The sequence below is a fragment of the Cebus imitator genome, unplaced genomic scaffold, assembly GCF_001604975.1.
Source record: "Cebus imitator isolate Cc_AM_T3 unplaced genomic scaffold, Cebus_imitator-1.0 Scaffold160, whole genome shotgun sequence".
NCBI lineage: Eukaryota > Metazoa > Chordata > Mammalia > Primates > Cebidae > Cebus > Cebus imitator.
In genome coordinates this window covers 2023559-2043217 of record NW_016107475.1, presented here as the reverse complement: position 1 = coordinate 2043217, position 19659 = coordinate 2023559, and the positions used below count along the sequence as shown (strand labels likewise).

Here is a 19659-nt window from a genome sequence, read left to right as displayed (position 1 = left end):
AGAGACGGGGTTTCACCATGTTGACCAGGATGGTCTCGATCTCTTGACCTCGTGATCCACCCGCCTCGGCCTCCCAAAGTGCTGGGATTACAGGCTTGAGCCACCGCGCCCGGCTGTCCTTTTGTTTTTAAGAAATTTTACAATTTATGCTCGGATTTAATAGATGCCAAATGGTTTTCTTAAGTGGCTGTACCAATTTATACTCTAACCTACTATGTATGATATTTCTCTTTTCTTTTTGCCTCTCTCCCTCTTTTCCTTTCTTCTATGTACTTATTCATTCAACTCATATTTACCAAGCCTCTGGACTGGATCCTGGTTATCAAATGATGAATTAAAAGTTAAAGTGTGCATCGCCAGGAATCCTCACCTCCTTCACCCAACTCAGTCAACAGACAGACAGGAGACCCCCAGCACCATCTGCGTTCTCAGAAAGTCTAAGGTGTGTCTGGGGTGGTCTGTAACACCCAAACCTCCCTCCTGGAACGTAATGTGGCCTCTGAGGCTACTCACTAGCCCCACATTGGGGGAAAGGCTCTCTTCCCTCATCCTGAGGCTTAATCAAGCTCCCTCTTCCAGGAGCCATTCAGTTACACATCTGACCAGAAGACAAGCAGCCACTGGGCCCCATGGTGTTCCTGGAGGCTTGTGGAACTTCTTGTTTCATTTTATTTAAGGTAAAATTCATATACATCACCATTTTCACAATTTAAAAATATTCAAAGTACACAGTGGCCTCTCATACATTAACAATGTTGTGTAACTGTCACCACTGTCTAATTCCATAATATTTAATTGCCCCAAGAATAAGCCTCATGCCCCCACTCCTTTCTCCATCCACCCCCAACCCCTGACAACCACTAATCTGCTTTGTTTCTGTGGATTTGCCTATTCTAGACATAAGATATAGATGGAATCATACAATATGTAGGACCTTTTATTTCTGGGTTTTTCTCATTTGGCATGTTTAGAAGATTCATCCATGCTGTATCATGCATCAGTATTTTATTCTTTTTTATGGCTGAATAATATTCCATTGTATATATATATATACCACATTTTGTTTATCCATTCATCAATTGATAAACATTAGTTATTTCCACTTTTTTCACTATTATGAATAATGCTGCTATGTTATTCATGAATAAGATTAGGCTTAAATGTATGTTTTCATTTCTTGGCTATATACCTAAGAATGGAATTGCTAGGTCATATGGTAATTCTATGTTTAACATTTTGAGGACCCAACAAATTCTTCCACAGTGTCTGCACCATTTTAACTTCCCATCAGCAATGTATGAGTGTTCTAATTTATTTACATCTTTGCTAACATTTTTTATTTTCTGTGTTTGTTTTTTATTATAAGACACAGTATTGGCTGGGCACTGTGTAATCCCAGCACTTTGGGAGGCTGAGGCGGGAGGATCACGAGGTCAGAAGTTCAAGACCAGCCTGGTCAACATAGTGAAATCCCATCTCTACTAAAGATACAAAAATTAGCCAGGCATGGTGGTGCATGCCTGTAATCCCAGCTACTTGGGAAGCTGAGGCAGGAGAATCACTTGAACCCAGGAGGCAGAGGTTGCAATGAGCCAAGATGGCACCACTGTATTCCAGCCTGGGCAACAGGGCAAGACTCCATCTCAAAAAAAGACACAGTATCTCATTGTGGTTTGGATTTGCATTTCCCTAATGAATAAAGATACTGACCATCCTTACATGGACTTACTGGCCACTTGTATATATTCTTTGGAGAAATATCAGTTCAAGTTCTTGGCTAATTAAAAACTGCTGTCTTTTTGTTGTTAAGTCAAAAGAGTTCTTTATATATTCTGGATACTAGACCCTTATCAGATAAATGATTTGCAAATATTTTCTTCCCTTTTATGGGTTGTCTTTTCACTTTCTTGATAGTGCCCTTTGACGTACAAAAAAAATTTTTTTTAATTTTGATGAAATACAATCTACTTTTTTGATTCCTTGTGCTTTGGGTATCATATCTAAAAATCTGTTGCCAAATCTAAGGTCATGAAGATTTTCTCCTACATTTTCTTCTAGGACTTTTATTTTCCATTTCCCTGCCTACTCTTCTAAAAGTTTTATAGTTTTAGTTCTTATATTTAGATCTTTGATCCATTTTGAGGTTTTTTTGTTTTTGTTTTTGCTTTTTTGAAACAGAGTCTCACTCATCACCCAGGTCGGAGAGCAGTGGCACGATCTAGGCTCCCGGCAACCTCCACTTGCCAGGTTCAAGCAATTCTCCTGCCTTAGCTGCCTGAATAACTGGAATTATAGGCACACACCACCATGTCCAACTAATTTTTGTATTTTTAGTAGAGAGAGAGTTTCACCATATTAGCCAGGTTGGTCTTGAACTGCTGACCTGAAGTGATCCTCCCACCTTGGCCTCCCAAAGTGCAGGGATAACAGATATGAACCATCACACCTGGCCTTGAGAGTATTTTTTTTTTTTTAAATATGATGTGAGGTGGGGGCTCAACTTCATTCTTTTGCATATGGATATCTAGTTGTTCCAGCAGTATTTGTTGAAAGGACTATTCTTTTCCCCATTTAATGGTCTTGCATTCTTGTCAGAATCAATTGACCACAGAGGTATGGGTTTATTTCTGGATGCTCAGTTCTATTCCATTGGGCTGTAAGTCTACCCTTATGTTTTGATTACTGTAGCTCTGTAGTAAGTTTGAAATCAGCAAGTGTGAGTCCTCCACCTTTATTCTTTTTCAAGACTGTTTGGCTATTTGGGGTCCCCTATGATTCCATATGCGTTTTAGGATAAATTTGTCCATCTATGCAAAGCAAAAAGCAGCAGCTGGAATTTTGATAGGGACTGCACTAAATCTATAAATCACTTTGGGGGAGTATTGCCATTTTAACTACTGTATTTCTATTTAGAATCAGCTTATCAGTTTCTACATTTGCAGGCTTTTTTTCTACATTTGCAAAAATTTTGATTGGAAACTAACATTAATTTTTGACATTGGCTGTTTCCTACCAAATTGCAAACTTTCATCTACCTGCACTGCCCATGTTCTTCCTTCCTAAAAGCTTTCCTACATTTGTTATAGGACATCTACACACCCACTCATATTAAACTACTAGAAAGATTAATGCTTCCTTCTACATTAGAATATTTTCCTTACAGTGAGCTATGACTGTGCCACTGCACTCCAGCCTGGGTGACACAGCAAGGCTCTGTCTCTAAAAAGTAATTTTTTTTAATTGAAAAAAAGAACATTTTCCTCTTACAGAACAAGCTGAAATTACAGCGCATTTACCAGACCTACCCTTCTCTCAGCTTTTAAGGAGAAATAATTTATCTTATAAATTCATGTAAACAAAATCCTCCTATTCACAAGATTAAAAAATGTTTTTACCTGTATAGCAAAAGTACCAACTCCGCCTGAAGCGCCTAAGATTAGAACACTGCAATACAAAGAAACCACAATTAATGAGAATCTAAAGCAGATATAACTGGATAAATGTCTTCAACATATAACTGGTTAATGATATGATGATAAATAATTCTAAAATAAAATAACATTATTCAGCTTCCAAAGGTTATATTACACAAGGATTTTATTTTAGGTTCACCAAGAAACTATAAGTGCTTAAAGTTAGACATTCTATGATCTCTGTAGCAAAAATATCAAATACCAAAAATACCAATAATTTGTTAGTTTAAGATAGCTCAGATGGTCCTTTGTAACATCTGCCTTATAATTTTTCTAGGCTAAAATTATTAGAGCTTCCCCTATAAGAGGGAGATTTGGGGCCCTTTTTAAGTTTGCTATGCTTAGCTGTTCTCTAAGAAAAATCACATTCCTGACTACATTCCCACCAAAGAGAAATAAACATCTTTTGTTCAGACATGTCCTATCAAGTTCAACTTTTATAAATGAAAATCAATTTCCATCCTCAAAATGGCTTCCTGTTAAAGCAGAGGAATGTGTCCAACCAGCCCAACCATCTTCATACTGCATGTTCTTACCATGTTTACTCATGACAGCCCTGAAGACCAGGGTGCTCAGCCTGGATCAGTCAGGGCAGGAGGGTTGAGGAGTGGGACAAGGGTGAGGAGGTGAGGGATAGGGTAAGGGATTATGAACTCTCTGAAATTGTGAATTTCCTAAAATAACACGTAAAATGTGTGTGATTATGCATATGTGCACTGAGAAGGAAAGAAATATAGATCTATCAACCATTTCCCAAAGAAGTGTGTAATCCAAAAGAGAATCACCGGTCAAGAAACTGCTTTACCTGCTGTTATACTTTATTCTTAAATTAAGGTAGAGCTTCAGAGAATTGCCTACTTGGACTGGATGGTTTCAAGTCCCCAGAAAATTATTTGTACTGTACTTTGGTGTCACACTACTGATCAAGGCTGAGGGACATTATAAAAAGGGATTGATATCTGATACTGTATTAGCTAAGGGGATATGGTTGACAGAATTCTTCATGAGAAGTCTCTTTATGATGGCTTACAAAAAAACATTTTTCTGAACACTAAGTGGTAGAAGTATCTATCCTATTTAACGTCACCATAAATTGAGTCACTGCTACTGTGGGTCCCTATTGCCTTGGCTGCTGGAAAGTGCAGGGAATTCTGCCCCCATCTCTAGCAAGTACACCAAATCTTGGAACATGCATTCTGTCTATAACCTTAACACTAGTTTCATTTCATTTTTTTCTATCTTGCCCAAATCACAGAAGGCTGTTTGTCACTCTTATTTATAGCTCAAAAGTTACCACTAAAATATCTGAGCCAGTTGTTCCCTTTGAAATTAAAACCATTAAACGTAATTAAAACAAGTCTCCTGGCAAATTGTATTCCTTCTAGAAGAATTTATAATTTCCAAAATTATAAAGAATGCAAGAAATTTTAAAGATCCTGTTGGGGCTCAGAAAACAAACCAAAGTATAGCACTTTGACATGCTCAGTAGTTTGAAGTAAAGGAGCAGCCTCAGAATGAAGGTCTCTCTGACCTTCTCTAATCACCCCCGGCCACAGTCTGTCAACCCTTTGTTTCTCCTGAAGTGCAAAGAGAGGATTTCTCTGAAGTTCCCTCAGAAGGAATGCTATTTTCTTGGGCCCCCTCCCTATACTCTTATCAAACACAGAAAATTAACTCACATGAAACAAGACTAGAGTAGGTGCCACAGCCATAGACCAGGTGAATTTTGTCCTAGGCTATTGTCTGTTCTTTGGGCCCAATCATCTCCCTTCAAAATAATTTACTCTTCCTCCAAAATTGCCTACACATTCCCCTTCCCTCTCCCCTATGAAGAGGGTATTTAGGCATCACCTATTTGGCCCTTCTTCAAGTTTCATACCTTGTGTGACTTCCATGCACCTGCACATTATTACCTACCCAGGTCTGTTGCCACCAACCCTGACAGTGACCCCACCCCTCCAGACGTAGAGCTGCCATATAGCCATGCATGCAGTGCAGAGACTAGAGGACCAGTTCACCCAGAGCCCACAACCACCACTGCTAGCCCTCAGGCATGCTGACCAGGGTCCTGAGGACTAGTACACTAAAAGCCTGCCACCCACATCAACAGCAGGAATGCCATGTAGCCACATGTGCCACCTAGTGACCTGAGGACCAGACTGCCCAGATCGCTGTGTCCAACAAAAGCACCCAACAGCCTCCACAAACTACAGCGTAAGCCACTGAGGAATTCACTAACACCACTGATGGCTGTTTGTCACCCAGAAATCATACACCCAGACTACGTGACCGTGCTCACCCAGGAACAAGGCCAAAGCACTCTACTCAAACACAACCGATACATCTACAGGAAAAAGTACTAGAAGTAACAGTCAGAGCAATTAGACAAGAGAAAGAAATAAAGGGCATCCAAATTGGAAAAGAGGGTGTCAAATTGTCCCCCTTTGCAGATGACACGATCTTATATATAGAAAAAACAAAAGACTCCACCAAAAACCTCTTAGAACTGATAAACAGATTCATTAAAGTAGCACAATACAAAATCAACACACAAAAATCAGTAGCAGCCAGGAGCAGTGGCTCACACCCGTAATCAGGAGGCTGAGACAGGCAGATCACTTGATTCCAGGAGTTCAAGACCAGCCTGGCCAACACAGTGAAACCTCATCTCTACTAAATACAAAAATTAGCTGGGCATGGTGGCACACACCTGTAGTCCCAGCTATTTGGGAGGCTGAGGTAGAAGGATCGCTTGAGCCCAGGAAGGTAGAGGTTGCAGTGAGCCAAGATTGTGCCACTGCCCTCCAGCCTGGGTGACAGAACAAGACTGTCGTCAAAAAGAATTTTTTAAAATAAATACATATAAATAAAAATTTAAAAACCAGTAGAAATCAATTTTGTTTACAATAGCTACACAAAAATCACTTAGGACTGAATTTAACCAAGGAGGTAAAGGATTTATATAATGAAAACTAGAAACACTGATAAAAGAAATAAAGAGGGCTGAGCACAGTGGCTTAGGCCTCTAATCCCAGCACTTTGGGAGGCCAAAGAGGGAGGATCACTTGAGTTCAGGAGTTCAAGACCTGCCTGTCTCAAAAAAAATACATGTAAATTAAATAAATACACAAATTGAAAACACAAAAAAATGGAAAGACATCCTATGCTCATGGATTGGTAAAAATAAATGTTGTTAAAATGACCAAACCACCTAAAGCAATCTACAGATTTAATGCAAGCCTTCTTAAAATACAAATGACATTCTTCCCAAAATTTTCTTAATCCTAAAATTTGCATGGAACCACAAAAGACCCTGAATAACCAAAACAATATGCACAAAAATAAAAAAGCAGGAGGCATCACACACACTTTCTGACTTCAAACTATACCACAAAGCTAAAATAACCAAAACAACATGGTAACAACATGGTACTAGTATAACAACAGACACATGGACCAATGGAACAAAATAAAGAATCTAGAAATAAATCCAACTATTTATAGCCAACTAATTTACAACAAAGGCTACAAGAACTTATGTTGGGGAGAGGATAATTTATTCAATAATTGGTGCTGAGAAAATTGGGTATCCATATGCAGAAGAATGGAAACTATAGATTCCCATTTCTCACCATATATAAAAACCAACTCAAAATGAATTAAAGACTTAAACATAAAACCCAAAACAAAACTATTAGACGAAAGCATACGGGAATATAAGCAAAAATTTTATAGGTAAGACTTCAAAAGCACAGGCAACAAAAACATTAATAAATAGGATTATATCAAACTAAAAAGCTCTGTTCAGCAGATGAAACCAATGAAGAGGCAACCCGCAGAATAGGAGAAAGCATATCCAAACTCTACAACCAACAAAGGACTACTATACAGAATATATAAGGAACTCAAAAACTCAACAACAAAAAGAAAAACTAGTAATTTAAAATGCACAAATGGTCTGAATAGACATTTCTCAAAAAAAGAAAAACGGCCAAGCTAGGAAAAAATGCTGTACATCACTAATAATCAGGGAAATCAAATTAAAACCATAATGAGATACCTCACCGTAGTTAGAATGGCTATAACCAAAAAGACAAAAAACAGGGCTTGCCTAGGCAGCACCTATACTAAAACTGGAATGACACAAAGATGATTAGCATGGTCCCTGAGCAAGAATGACATGTAAATTTGTGAAGGCTTCCATATAGAAAAAATACCAAAAAATATAAATATTGGAAAGGATGCAGAGAAAAGGGGACTCTTACACATCTTTGGTGGGAATGTAAGCTGGTACAGCCAATATGAAAAACAGTATGAAGCTTTCCCTAAAAGTAAAACTACCATAAGATCCAGCAATCCTAATGCTGAGTATTTATCCAGAGAAAGGAGGATCAGTATATCAAAGACATGCTTGCATTCCCATGTTTAATACAACACTGTTCACAATAGCCAAGATATGGAATCAACCTCAATGTACATTAACAGATAAACAGATAAAGAAAATATGATATATATATATGATGTAATACTATTCGACCATAAAAAGGTAAGAATGAAATTCTGTCATTCATGGCCACAGAGATGAGCCTGGAGGACACTCTGTTAAGTGAAATAAGTCAGGCACAAGAAGATAAATACCATGTTTTCACTCAAGGGGGAGCTAGACAAGGTTGAAGTCACAGAAGCAGAGAGTAGAATTGTGGTTTATCAGACACTGGGAAGGGTAGCAGGGAGGGAAGAACAGGGTGAGGTTGATTAACAAATACAAAATTACAGCTAGATAGGAAGAATAAGTTCTAGTACTCCACAGAACTACAGGGTGAATATAGTTAATAATAATTTATTGTATACTCTCAAAAAACTAGAAGAGAGGATTTTTAATGTTCCCAACACAAAGAAATAATCAATGTTTGACTTGAAGGACATGCTGATTGTTCTTATTTGATCATTACACATGGTATCCATGTACTGAAATATCATACTATACCCCATAAATGTGTATAATTATTACATATCAATAATGAAAGGAAATAAATAAATATGTATGACTTTTCTCCTGTTAATCTATTATCAGTTTATTTCAGCAGACTCAGTTATAGAACCTTCAGAGGGCAGAGGTAAAGTACCTTTTGCCCTGATAATTTAAACATAGCTTTAGTACTTTCTAAATGAGAGAAAAAAGTATTAAAACTGCTTCACAGATACATCCAAAAATTAATTCCCCCACGAAATATTTTACCCTCTTACTTTTGTCCATTCTTACAGAAGTGTTGCTAGTCAAATTCTCATTTAAGTTCCTCACAATATATTATCTCCACTCCCCAATTTTTCCTCTCACTATTTCCTGAATAGAACTCTCTTCCTCCGAGACCCTGTCCCCCTCATTCTTCCCCCCACATTGCGTGCACATCGGCTTCCTTCCCTTGAAGGCCCAAGTCCCAGTTTTACTCTACAATACCGTTAATCTTAGCCTGGAACTTGTTATCTGTGCCGCACATCCTACTTCCCAACCAGAATATTCTGCAAGCTTTTAAGGTAAGAAACCTATTATGCCCTGCACTGGCCACAGTACCCTGGATGTAGCAGATGCCGGATCAAAGTTCCTTGACTTTAAAAATCATCCATGGCCAGACATGGTGGTTTACACCTATAATCCCACACTTTGGGAGGCTGAGGCAGGAAGATTGCTTGAGCCCAAGAGTTAAAGACCAGCCTGGACAACATAATGAGATCACATCTCTACAAAAAACAAAAAATAAATTATCTAGGCATGGTGGTGCTGAGGTGGGATGATGGCTTGAGCCCAGGAGTTTGAGGCTTCAGTGACCTTTGATTGTGCCACTGTACTCCAGCCTGGGTGACAGAGTGAGACCTTGTCTCTAAATAAAGGAAAAAAGAAATCATCCAATTAGCATATGCCCTACAATCAAGGCAACAAATGCTACTACCTCAAGTGAGGGGATCGCCTGGCTACTTGAAAGACTGCATTAACGTTTCTTCCAGCAAAGAAAAGCTTAAAGATAATTTCTAATTCTCTCCCTGTGAATGTTGGATAATAAAGGCTACTTCAGGATCCAACTGCCAAATACATCTCCAACCTCATTATTGTTAGTTTATCTCTTCCCCATAACTCTTGATCAAAAGCAATGACATTCCCTCAAATAAAAAAGCAAAACTTTGTTTTACACAGCAGGGCTTAGCTGGAGTGGTTCTGCAACAGCAGCTTCAGTTCCTCGTGCTGCCACATGATGGCAACTCCAAGTGTAAAAGCAGGAAGGAGCAGGCCCAATGAATGAAGCGCTGTTAGCTTGTGAAGAAGCCCTGAGGACACATCGTTTTTTTGTCCCATAAACTCCATATTGTGCAGGTTCAACCAGGGCCCATATCGTTCCTCAAAGTCCCCAAAAGGACAGTAGGCAAAATAAATTTTCAAGCCAACAATAAGCCAGTTGGTCTTCTAAGGTTTGAAGTCTTGTGGATGAACTAATCTTTCTTGTTGTATTCTTCACAGCACGTTCAATGCAAGGGGAAGCTACTGCTGTTGCTGACCTCCCAGTGGCCCTTCACTTAAGTCCTACACAGTGGGGAATACTTTTTACCTAGCTTACTGTAATGGCCACACTATATATTCAAATCTCATTGATGTAAAAGCCTGTTTGTGATAGTGAAGAAACTTGTGCTCTATTTGTTGGTTTACATAAAGTGCACAGAAAGACTCTATTTGAAAAAAGCACTGTTATTCAAATTTGCCAAGGTTTTTCACTGCATGCCTCTAGTACTTCTTAAGTACACATACAGAGCTTCTTTGGAAGTCAGAGGGGATTATACTAGTGACAGATATTTTTTAAATATGAGGAAAATATGAATAAGTATTATACTACTTAGGCATTCTTAAAGCCTAAAATCTAACTTGCCCTGTCCTTTCTATCTAATCTCTGAATTCTCTCTAAACTTACAATAAAGCACTGAAGCAATGTTGGCTTCTTTTCCAGGACTGGGTCACTTTTTATTTGGCATTTGGGCACCTAAGTCCTCTACAATCACAGTTTTCAGTATTGTAATCTTATGAGGTAGAGCACCAACACCTTAGCTGCCTTACAAATTAAAAAAAGAAAAAAAAAACATGCTACAAAACAGCAAGACATCCAGAAGTAGAGAATCATCTTCAAGTTTCCATATTCTGACTTGAACCCAAAAATCTTTGAATGCCAGGGCTGGATATCTACAGTCCTGGGTTCAGGTCTCAACTCTCTCAGGGAATCCCTGGGACTCAGATTTGTCACCTATGAAATGATGGTGACAGAAGTGTACTCTAGGAGTCAATGAAACAGAACAGGTGCTTTCCATCTAGTTTAAACTTATGTTTTGTTTCTCCACCTTTCTAAAAGAAATATATGGCATTCATGATTGTCCCAGATTTACAGTGAAAAAAAGCCACATTATAAGATTAGAGTGTCATCTATTAAATCCTAATGATTTAGAAACAAAGATGATCTAAATATGATAAAATCGACCATCAGTAGAAACAAATGGTTTTAAGAAATAAAGATTATGCTGAAAATGTATCTCATCTTTCAGCTTCACACACTACTTTTATTTCTCAGCCTTGTGGAGGTTCTGAAACACACACTACTTTTAAATCTGGGGGAAAAATGGATAAAAGATAGCAAGGTATTTTAGCATAATATGCCAGGTTTACTGTCTTAAAGTGAGTGAGAAACTTAATCTAAGTTGAAAAATATAGCTATAAAACAAATCAACCAAAGGAGACCAAGATAGCCTAGATTTGTGTGTCCTCTTCTGTAATTCATGTTGACATTCCCCAATTTACAGAAGAGTTTGCGTGTGAATTAAATGTTTAGAAATTGAAACACATTTTCCCAAGAAAACAAAGTTATTTATATATCTTGGTAAGGTGGCCAGGGTAAGCCATTTATGAAGGTTTAGTTAACCCATAATCAACAAAGAACTTTAAACACAGGATAACAATGGCTTTGTTATCTGAAGTGTATTCAGAATTTTAACCAGGAGTACTAGGAGTGTATCCCCTCAAATGGGATAAGCAATGGGGACTGTCCCAAATCACTGGTTCCTTCAATCTTATACAGAAGCAGACAGGGAAGAAATGCTTGTGATGGGCTGGGCGTAGTGGCTCACACCTGTAATCCCAGCACTCTGGGAGGCTGAGGCAGGTGGATCACCTGATGGCAGGTGGATCACCTGAGGTCAGGTGTTTGAGACCAGCCTGGTCAACATGGTGAAACCCCGTCACTACTAAAAATACAAAAATTAGCTGGGCATGGTGGCGGGCACCTGTAATCTCAGCTACTCAGAGGCTGAGGCAGGAGAATCGCTGGAACCCGGGAGGCGGAGGTTGCAGTGAGCTGAATTCATGCCACTGCACTCTAGCCTGGGTGACACAACAAGACTCCATCTCCAAAAACAACAAAAAAGAAAAGAAATGTTTGCGATGGGTGACAATAGGGTGTGTGACAGAAGCAGTGTGGTCAGAGAAGGATTTACTATGCAGCCAATGAGGCTGAAGGCCTTCACTTACACAAGGCCCACAGAGGAGCCCTAACAATATATTTTCACAGACATATGTTTTTGTAAAATTTGTAAAAGATATGCTAACCACAATCAGATAAGATTGGTCTTTTTTCACTTTTCTTCATCATTCTTGCTTTCTTCTCAGGTGATAGTAGATCTGGCTAAAGGGAAATCAATTAGAAATACACTTGTTTGGGGTTTAGTGGAAAATACTGATGTGGTTTCATAGTCACTTCCATACAGAGTTAAGTTATCCCTAGCTGTCCTAGTTTAAGAAATGCCTTCTAGGAATTTCTTCCTACCTCTAAGTCAACTCACCTAAGCAACATGGCATTTCTTTAAGGCTGTGTATCACTGCGCACAGCACAGGACCATGTGAGTAGTGACGGAGAAATAAAGTTAAACAAGGTTTGAAATGTACAAAGCCGGAAGCTAGTTTGTGGACTATTCCTCCAATTAAAAGAATGTAAGAATTTATAACACATCACTATATGGAAGAGGTTAACAACAAACTAGTTAATCAGGATAGTCGATTAAAATATGATAGTGTTTTGGGCTTATTCAGTGCACAAGAAAACATAAAATGCTTTGAAATCTGTAAGCCAAAAAAAAAATTCTAAGGCCCCCAACCATGTGAATGGACTCCTCTTCCTGGCCAAGGACATTCAGAGTTGCCTGAAAATCTAGTTCTGACTATGATGGAAGAGGGGGTTGCAGGCCTCATTATACCCCAGCAGCATTTTAACATCAAAACAGACTTTACATCAGATAGGAAATAGGAAATGTTTACAGCCTACTCTCTTCTTAGGGGCTTCATCTGCATCATGGCAACACCCAGGTCTCTACAACCCTTTACTTTTTTTTTTTTTTTTTTTTTTTTCTCATTTTTTCCCATTTATTTTATTTTAAATTAGGTTTTGGTGTACATGTGAAGAACATGCAAAGATACATCAAATTAACACATAAACTGCAAGCAAATGATGCTGCTAAAGCACTATTCATTTTATTTCTTATTGTATTTTTTTTGAGTCTCACTAGTTGTGTCACCCAGGTAGGAGTGCAGTGGCATGATCTCGGCTCACTGCAACCTCTGCCTCCTGGGTTCAAGTGATTCTCCTGTCTCAGCCTCCCAAGCAGCTGAGATTACAGGCACGTACTACCATGCCTGGCTAATTTTTTGTATTTTTAGTAGAGATGGGTTTTCACGATGTTGGCCAGGCTGGTCTTCAACTCCTGACCTCAGGGGATCTGCCCACCTCAAAGGCCTCCCAAAGTGCTGGGATTACAGGCTTTTACCACTGTGCCCAGCCCAACCCCTTATCTTAACCAGACATTCCTTTCTACTGATAATAAATCTTTCAACCAACTGTCAATCAGAAAATTTTTAAATCTACCTATGACCTAGAAGCCCGCACCTCTTCAAGAAGTCTCACCCTTCAAGATCAAACCAATGTAAATCTTACGTGTATTGATGAATGTATTGTCTTCCTAAAAATGTATAAAAGCAAGTTGCACCCTGACCACCTGGGGTGCCCATCATGGGGACCTGCTGAGGCAGTGTCACAGGCGTGTCTTTAACCTTGACAAGATAAAAAAAAAAAAAAAAAAATTAATTTTAAGATGGGGTTTCACCATGATGGCCAGGCTGGTCTTGAACTCCTGACCTCAGGTGATCCACCCACCTTGGCCTCCCAAAGTGCTAGGATTACAGGTGTGAGCCACCACGCCTGGCCAACAAAATAAACTTTCTAAATTGGCTGAGACCGGTCTATTTTGGGTTCACAAATCTCATAGCTTATACATAAAAGGAACTTGGAAGACATTGTTCCAAATTTCACAACAATCTTACATTTTACATGACACAATAACGAGTTGTGCAGTGGAAGGTGAGAGAGCAGGGTTTACGAACAATGTCAGGCTTTGGCTTAGGGTAAACCACAACTAACTGACATTAGGATTACAGAGGAAGAGTTGGGGTGGTAGTGGGTAAGTCTTGTTTTGCTCAAGTTGAGTTTGAGATACAAAGAGAACATCTAACTGGAACTCAGTGAGAGGCTGGAGTTAGAAATACAGATCTGTAAGTTACCAAACCATAAACAGAAGCTGGGAGTAGATGAGATAACCCTGGGAAACAAAAAGGAAGGACAGAGTGGAAACTGGGAAAACTGCACATTTAAAGGGCTGAAGGAAGAAGTGGGGGCTTCTAAAAACGACAAGAAATGCTCAAAAAACAACAAAAAAGAAAACTTAAGAGTCTTAATGTCCCTGAAACCATACAAAAAGTGAGTATTTAAGAAGTGGTCATCAATGCCAGATACTTCAAAGAGGTCAAATAAGAACTGAAAAATGTCTTTGGGCTTGCAACTTAAGTCAGCTATGACCCCAGTGAGGGCAGCTGCAATTGAAAGGCAAGGCTAGAAGCTGGATTACAGTGCATTGAAGAGTAAATGACTTCTAAACCTCACAAGATAGTTAACCCAGTCACTTAGAAAGCTATTGTGTAAAACACAAACTGCCAGGATTGAGGTTTCTGCTATTCCTTTAGGTGCCCCCCCCACCAGCTCCCCCTCACTGCCTACAGGACTCCCTGGAAAACAGACCCTGAAGCAAAGGAAAATTCATTTCCATCACACTGACCAAGCCAGAGCCTCCAATCTCACTATCCTATCCTCCTCAACCCCATACTTAGTTCATGCAAGAAAACAGCAAGGGTTTCTTTCTACTTCCCCTTGCCCCCCAACAATACAACCCAGTCAGGCCCAAAAGAAAAACCAAAGTCCAAAGGGGTAGTGGGGGTGGGGAGTGGGGAGAAACAGGTGGTGGTGGGTGAAGAACAGGCCTTAGAATGCATTTGAAAGAAGAAAGCTGTCATTTTAATATAAGCATATTGGTAGGGAGTAAACCCAATGTTTTTAAGTTGGGGCCTGTCTAATTCTTTAATTCTATAACAGAATTAATCAGACACCTAATTTACACTTACACGACAAAACTTTACTGACATAAAGACTAATTTCAAAAAAAAGTAAAGAAGTATTCCTAAATTCACTTCATTGAGTTATAAGTATACACAATTTAAAAGTGAAATTTATTTTGTGGAGAAGGAATAGTTCAATTCCTAACCCCCACCCCAGCCACTTTTTTTTTTTTTTTTTTAATCCTGTCGCCCAGGCAGGAGTACAGTGGTGCGATCTCGGCTCACTGCAACCTCCGCCTCCTGGGTTCAAGAGATCCTCCTGCCAAAGGCTCCCGAATAGCTGGGACTACAGGCGCGTGCCACCACACCCAGCTTCCTAACACCTTTTAATACTTCTGTCAAACAGAGTGAAGTACAACCTTCCCAGCAAGACATGAATTTCAGGCAGAGCATGAAAAACTCAAGTGCACCCATGACACTATCAATAAATAAAACCATCAAATCTTACCATATTTTAAAAAATCAGATTGTAATAATTTTAAAAATTTCTACTTGAGAGCCCTAAGTTATCTATGTGTTCCTATTGAATAAATCATGAAGAAACTATAGACAGGCTGATAAAAAGGAAGTAATTTTCACTTGACATTTTCTAATGATTTCAATGTGTGGACAAAATGACAGTATTATATAACATCAAGAAGAAACTATCTCCTTGGTTCACTGATACTCAGCTGCTGCAGAAAAGTAAACACAGAACAAAGGGAAAAAAAGGTAAACATCATCGAACCTTTAGAAAGATCTGTCCTAATTTCAAATAAGCTGTTTACTATAAAGAAATTCTAAAAGTCTTCCAAAGTGCTGATGGGTGTTTTTGTTGTTGTTAGTTAGGGTTTTTTTTAAAAATTAACTGATTAGGAAAAAAAGGTTATTCATCTTTGATAACTAACACTGACCTGCTTTGTTCAGACTAAAGCATGTCTCAATGCCAGTAGCTAACAGAAAAAGAACAGTTATTGCTTAGCATATTGAAGCCAAAATATGCTCCATCAATCACAATGAATAGGTAAATTGAAAATCCACTTTGGACACTGAAACTTCTGAGTTTAAGAACAATAAAATCTCATTACAGAATTTCTTCATTGAAAGTATTTTTACAGTATTTTAAGGTGCTCACATCTCTCATATGATTCTCACAAATAAGCAGTTAAAAGAGGTAGGCCATTATTATAACCCATGTGTAGTAATTTCAGTAAACTGAAATTTCTGAGAGCAGCAAGTGCTATGGTCTGAATGTTTATAATGTTTGTGTTCCATCAAAATTCATATGCTGAAATCATAACCCCCAGGCTGATGGTATTAGAAGGTGGGGTGATTAGGTCATGCAAGCAGAACCCTCATGAATGGGATTTGCGCCCTTATAAGAGAGGCCCCAGAGATATCCTCACCTCTTCCAGAATACGAGAAAGCACTGTCTAAGAACCAAAAAGGTGGTCTTCATCAGACAAAAAATCTGACATCACCTTGATTTCAGGCTTCCCAGCCTCCACAACTGTGAGAAACACATTTTTTTTTTTTTTTTTTTGGAGACAGAGTCTTGCTCTGTAGCCCAGGCTGGAGGTGCAATCTCTGCTTACTGCAACCTCCACCTCCTGGATCCTGGTTCAAGCATTTCTCCTGCCTCAGCCTCCCGAGTAGCTGGGATTACAGGCATGTGCCACCACACCCAGCTAACGTGTGTATTTTTAGTAGAGACGGGGGTTTCACTATGTTGGCTAAGCTGGTCTTGAACTCCTGATCTCATGATCCACCCACCTTGGCCTCCCAAAGTGCTGGGATTACAGGCGTGAGCCACTGCGCCCAGCCACATTTCTGTTGTTTTTAAGCTACCAGTTTATGCTATTTTGTCATAATAGCTTGAGCAGACTAACAGCAACATCTCACGGTGCTCACTGAGTCACTCAGGACAAATGTGTCCTACAGGTCACAACATGTGAATGCAGCAGAAGTCCGTGATATGAGTTATTGGGACTCTTTGCAATGGGTTTCACTCTAGATTGGTTAACATGTGGCTAAATCAATACAGAACCAACTCAATATAACATATAATCACCTAATAAGGTCTAAAACTTTCCATTTCTCAAAGCTCTCCTCAAAACCTACACTGTCCTATACTCATTAACTCAGAGGAAACCACAAAGAGACCACAAATAAATAGCATGTGGTCACCTGGTTAGTTAATGGCAGAATAGGACCCAGGGCTCCAATTTCCCACTTGCAAGCCATTGTTGCTTAAACAGAAGATAACAGAGTACCAAAGAATTACCCACAAAGCCAACAATAAACAGGACTCACACCAATGTCTCTGAGAAGACACAGACCTTTGTCTCTAAATTTTTAATTTTTTTCTTATCTTCTAAATTGTTTTTTACAGTATATTAAAAGTATGTCGAGAGAGCCCTAAACCAGTAAAAGAAATGAGAGATCTCTAACCATAGTGCACATATAGTCATGCAGGCATATAAAGCCTAATGCTTTTAAGGGAAAAAACAAAACAATAAAACATCAATGCTGTTGCAGAGTCTACAATAACAATACAGGTCTAAAAATCTTCAATAAGATTTTTGCAAGGTTATTAACTAAAGGAAACCATTGGAAAAATCTATGTGGTCAAAACCAATCTCATTTATACAAAGCGTTGACCAAAACGACAATTTCAAGAAAGATAAGCTACAATGGCTTAAAAAGTAAGCAGGATTGACCTTTAGAATATTTACTTTGAATTCTAAGATAAAGGGTAGCACCTCATTAGATGAATAGCTTTCACAAGCTTTCAAAAATACAGCTATTAAACTTGCATTAAATTTAATGCTCTACCACCCGACACATTGAATGTAAAGTGCAGTGTTTCATGACAACAGAACAGAATGACACAGACTTCAGTTATGTTACCGGCATAATCTTTAGTAATTAAAAAAAACCCAAAAACTAGGTTATTTTAATTTATTATAGTTTGACCTCCAGCTTTTTCCTTCCTTACAATCATAAATGGTTCTTAGTATCTAGTTTTCTAAACAGAAAACAAAATCATCAGTTTTCTCTATGATGGCAACTTTCTAAAATACAAAGAACACCATAATCTCCTTGCTAACAATAGTAACCACGATTTACTGAGTGCCTCCCATGTGCCATAAACTGTGCCACCAGTTTAATGTGTATTACCTCATTTAACCTTCAAAACAAAACTCATAAAAAAGTGAATGAGCAGGTCACCCAGCTGGAAAGCAATAGAATCTAGATATAAACTCAAGTACATCTGAGACATTTCTGGTCACCATGCTGCTACTAACCCAAATGAGCACTCGCCCAAGGCACTGGGAATCAGAACTGATCTAATGGATATTAGGCATTGAGACTGAGAGAACTTAAGAATATTCAATAGTTTTGTAGTCTCTTCATAGGTTAGAATAACTCCTCAAAAAGGCAGGGAAAAAACATCTTCACCTTGACATCATTCTTTAGAAACGCTATAGGATAAATTTTTTTTTTTTTTTTTTGAGACGTTGTCTTGCTCTGTTGCCCAGGCTGGAGTGAAGTGGTGCAATTTCAGCTCACTGTAACCTCCACACACACACCCCCACCCAGGTTCAAGAGATTCTCCTGCCTCAGCCTCCCAAGTAGCTGGAACTACAGGCTCACGCCACCACGCCCAGCTAATTTTTTGTATTTTTAGTAAAGACAGGGTTTTCACCATGTTGCCCAGGCTGGTCTCAAACTCCTGAGCTCAAGCAATCCACCCGCCTCGGACTCCCAAAATGCTAGGATTACAGATGTGAGCCACTGTGCCTGGCCAATTCTTAACCTTTCTAGGAATTTGATTAAAAGATATGGATCTTCTTCCCAGAGAATCACATATAAAATTTTGCATTATTTTAGAACGTTCCGACTCCTAAAGTCCATTCCATCCACACATCTCAGTGAAAAAAATTCCCCAATTGATTGGGCTGAGAATCTATTGAATGAAACTAAGAAAGTGCAAACTGACACAAATAGAGTTCTTTGGAAATTGTTTTCAAATATTAGCACAGCTCTGTTCGTGTAAATAATCCTAAATTTCGAAGCTCTGACAGATCTACTGCAAGGAACTTACAGAAGGAAAGAAAAGAGGCTTAGATGCTGCCACTGATTGATACACTTACCGTTTTCCTGTGCAATTCTTGTCATTCAGGCCACCAACTTTGTTTATGGCTGACCAGGCTGTGAGAGCCACATATGGCAAAGAGGCAGCTTGAGTATGAGTAAGTGATTTGGGTTTGTGAGAAACCTATGTGAGAAGACAACAATCAGAAACACGCAATGACTTGCAAACCTATGAACACAATTAAGCACATTTACCTTCACAGGAATCTAGCTGGCCCTTGAACAACCGGGGTTTGAATTGCTCAAGTCCACTTACACATGGATTTCCTGCCTCTGCTACCTCTGAGACCAGCAAAATCAACCCCTGTTCTCCCTACTCCTTCTCTTTTTAGTCAACATGAAGAAAACAAGGATGAAAATCTTTATGATGATCCACTTAATGAATAGTAAGTATAATTTTCTTTATGATTTTCTTAATAACACTTTCTTTTTTCTAGCTTCCTTTATTGTAAGACTACAGTATACAATACACATAACATATAAAATATGTGTTAGTTGACTTTTTTTTTTTTTTTGAGATGGAGT

General features: G+C 38.8%; 1 protein-coding gene and 1 non-coding gene across 3 annotated transcripts in view; one reads left to right on the top strand and one right to left on the bottom strand.

The window, feature by feature from the left end:
* The window catches only part of RTN4IP1 (reticulon 4 interacting protein 1), a 56517-nt gene that overhangs the window by 24778 nt on the left and 12080 nt on the right, over positions 1-19659 (bottom strand). For both annotated transcript variants that reach the window (XM_017543759.2, XM_037743957.1), the window contains exons 4-5: positions 19134-19258; positions 3396-3444 (exon numbers count right to left, since the gene is read on the bottom strand). In XM_017543759.2, coding sequence (XP_017399248.1) covers positions 3396-3444; positions 19134-19258 — 174 coding nt within the window. The remainder of the gene's footprint in view (positions 1-3395; positions 3445-19133; positions 19259-19659) is intronic.
* On the top strand, positions 7577-7683 carry LOC119473452. Its single transcript, XR_005202674.1, has one exon. It is a non-coding gene; the product is annotated as a U6 spliceosomal RNA (small nuclear RNA).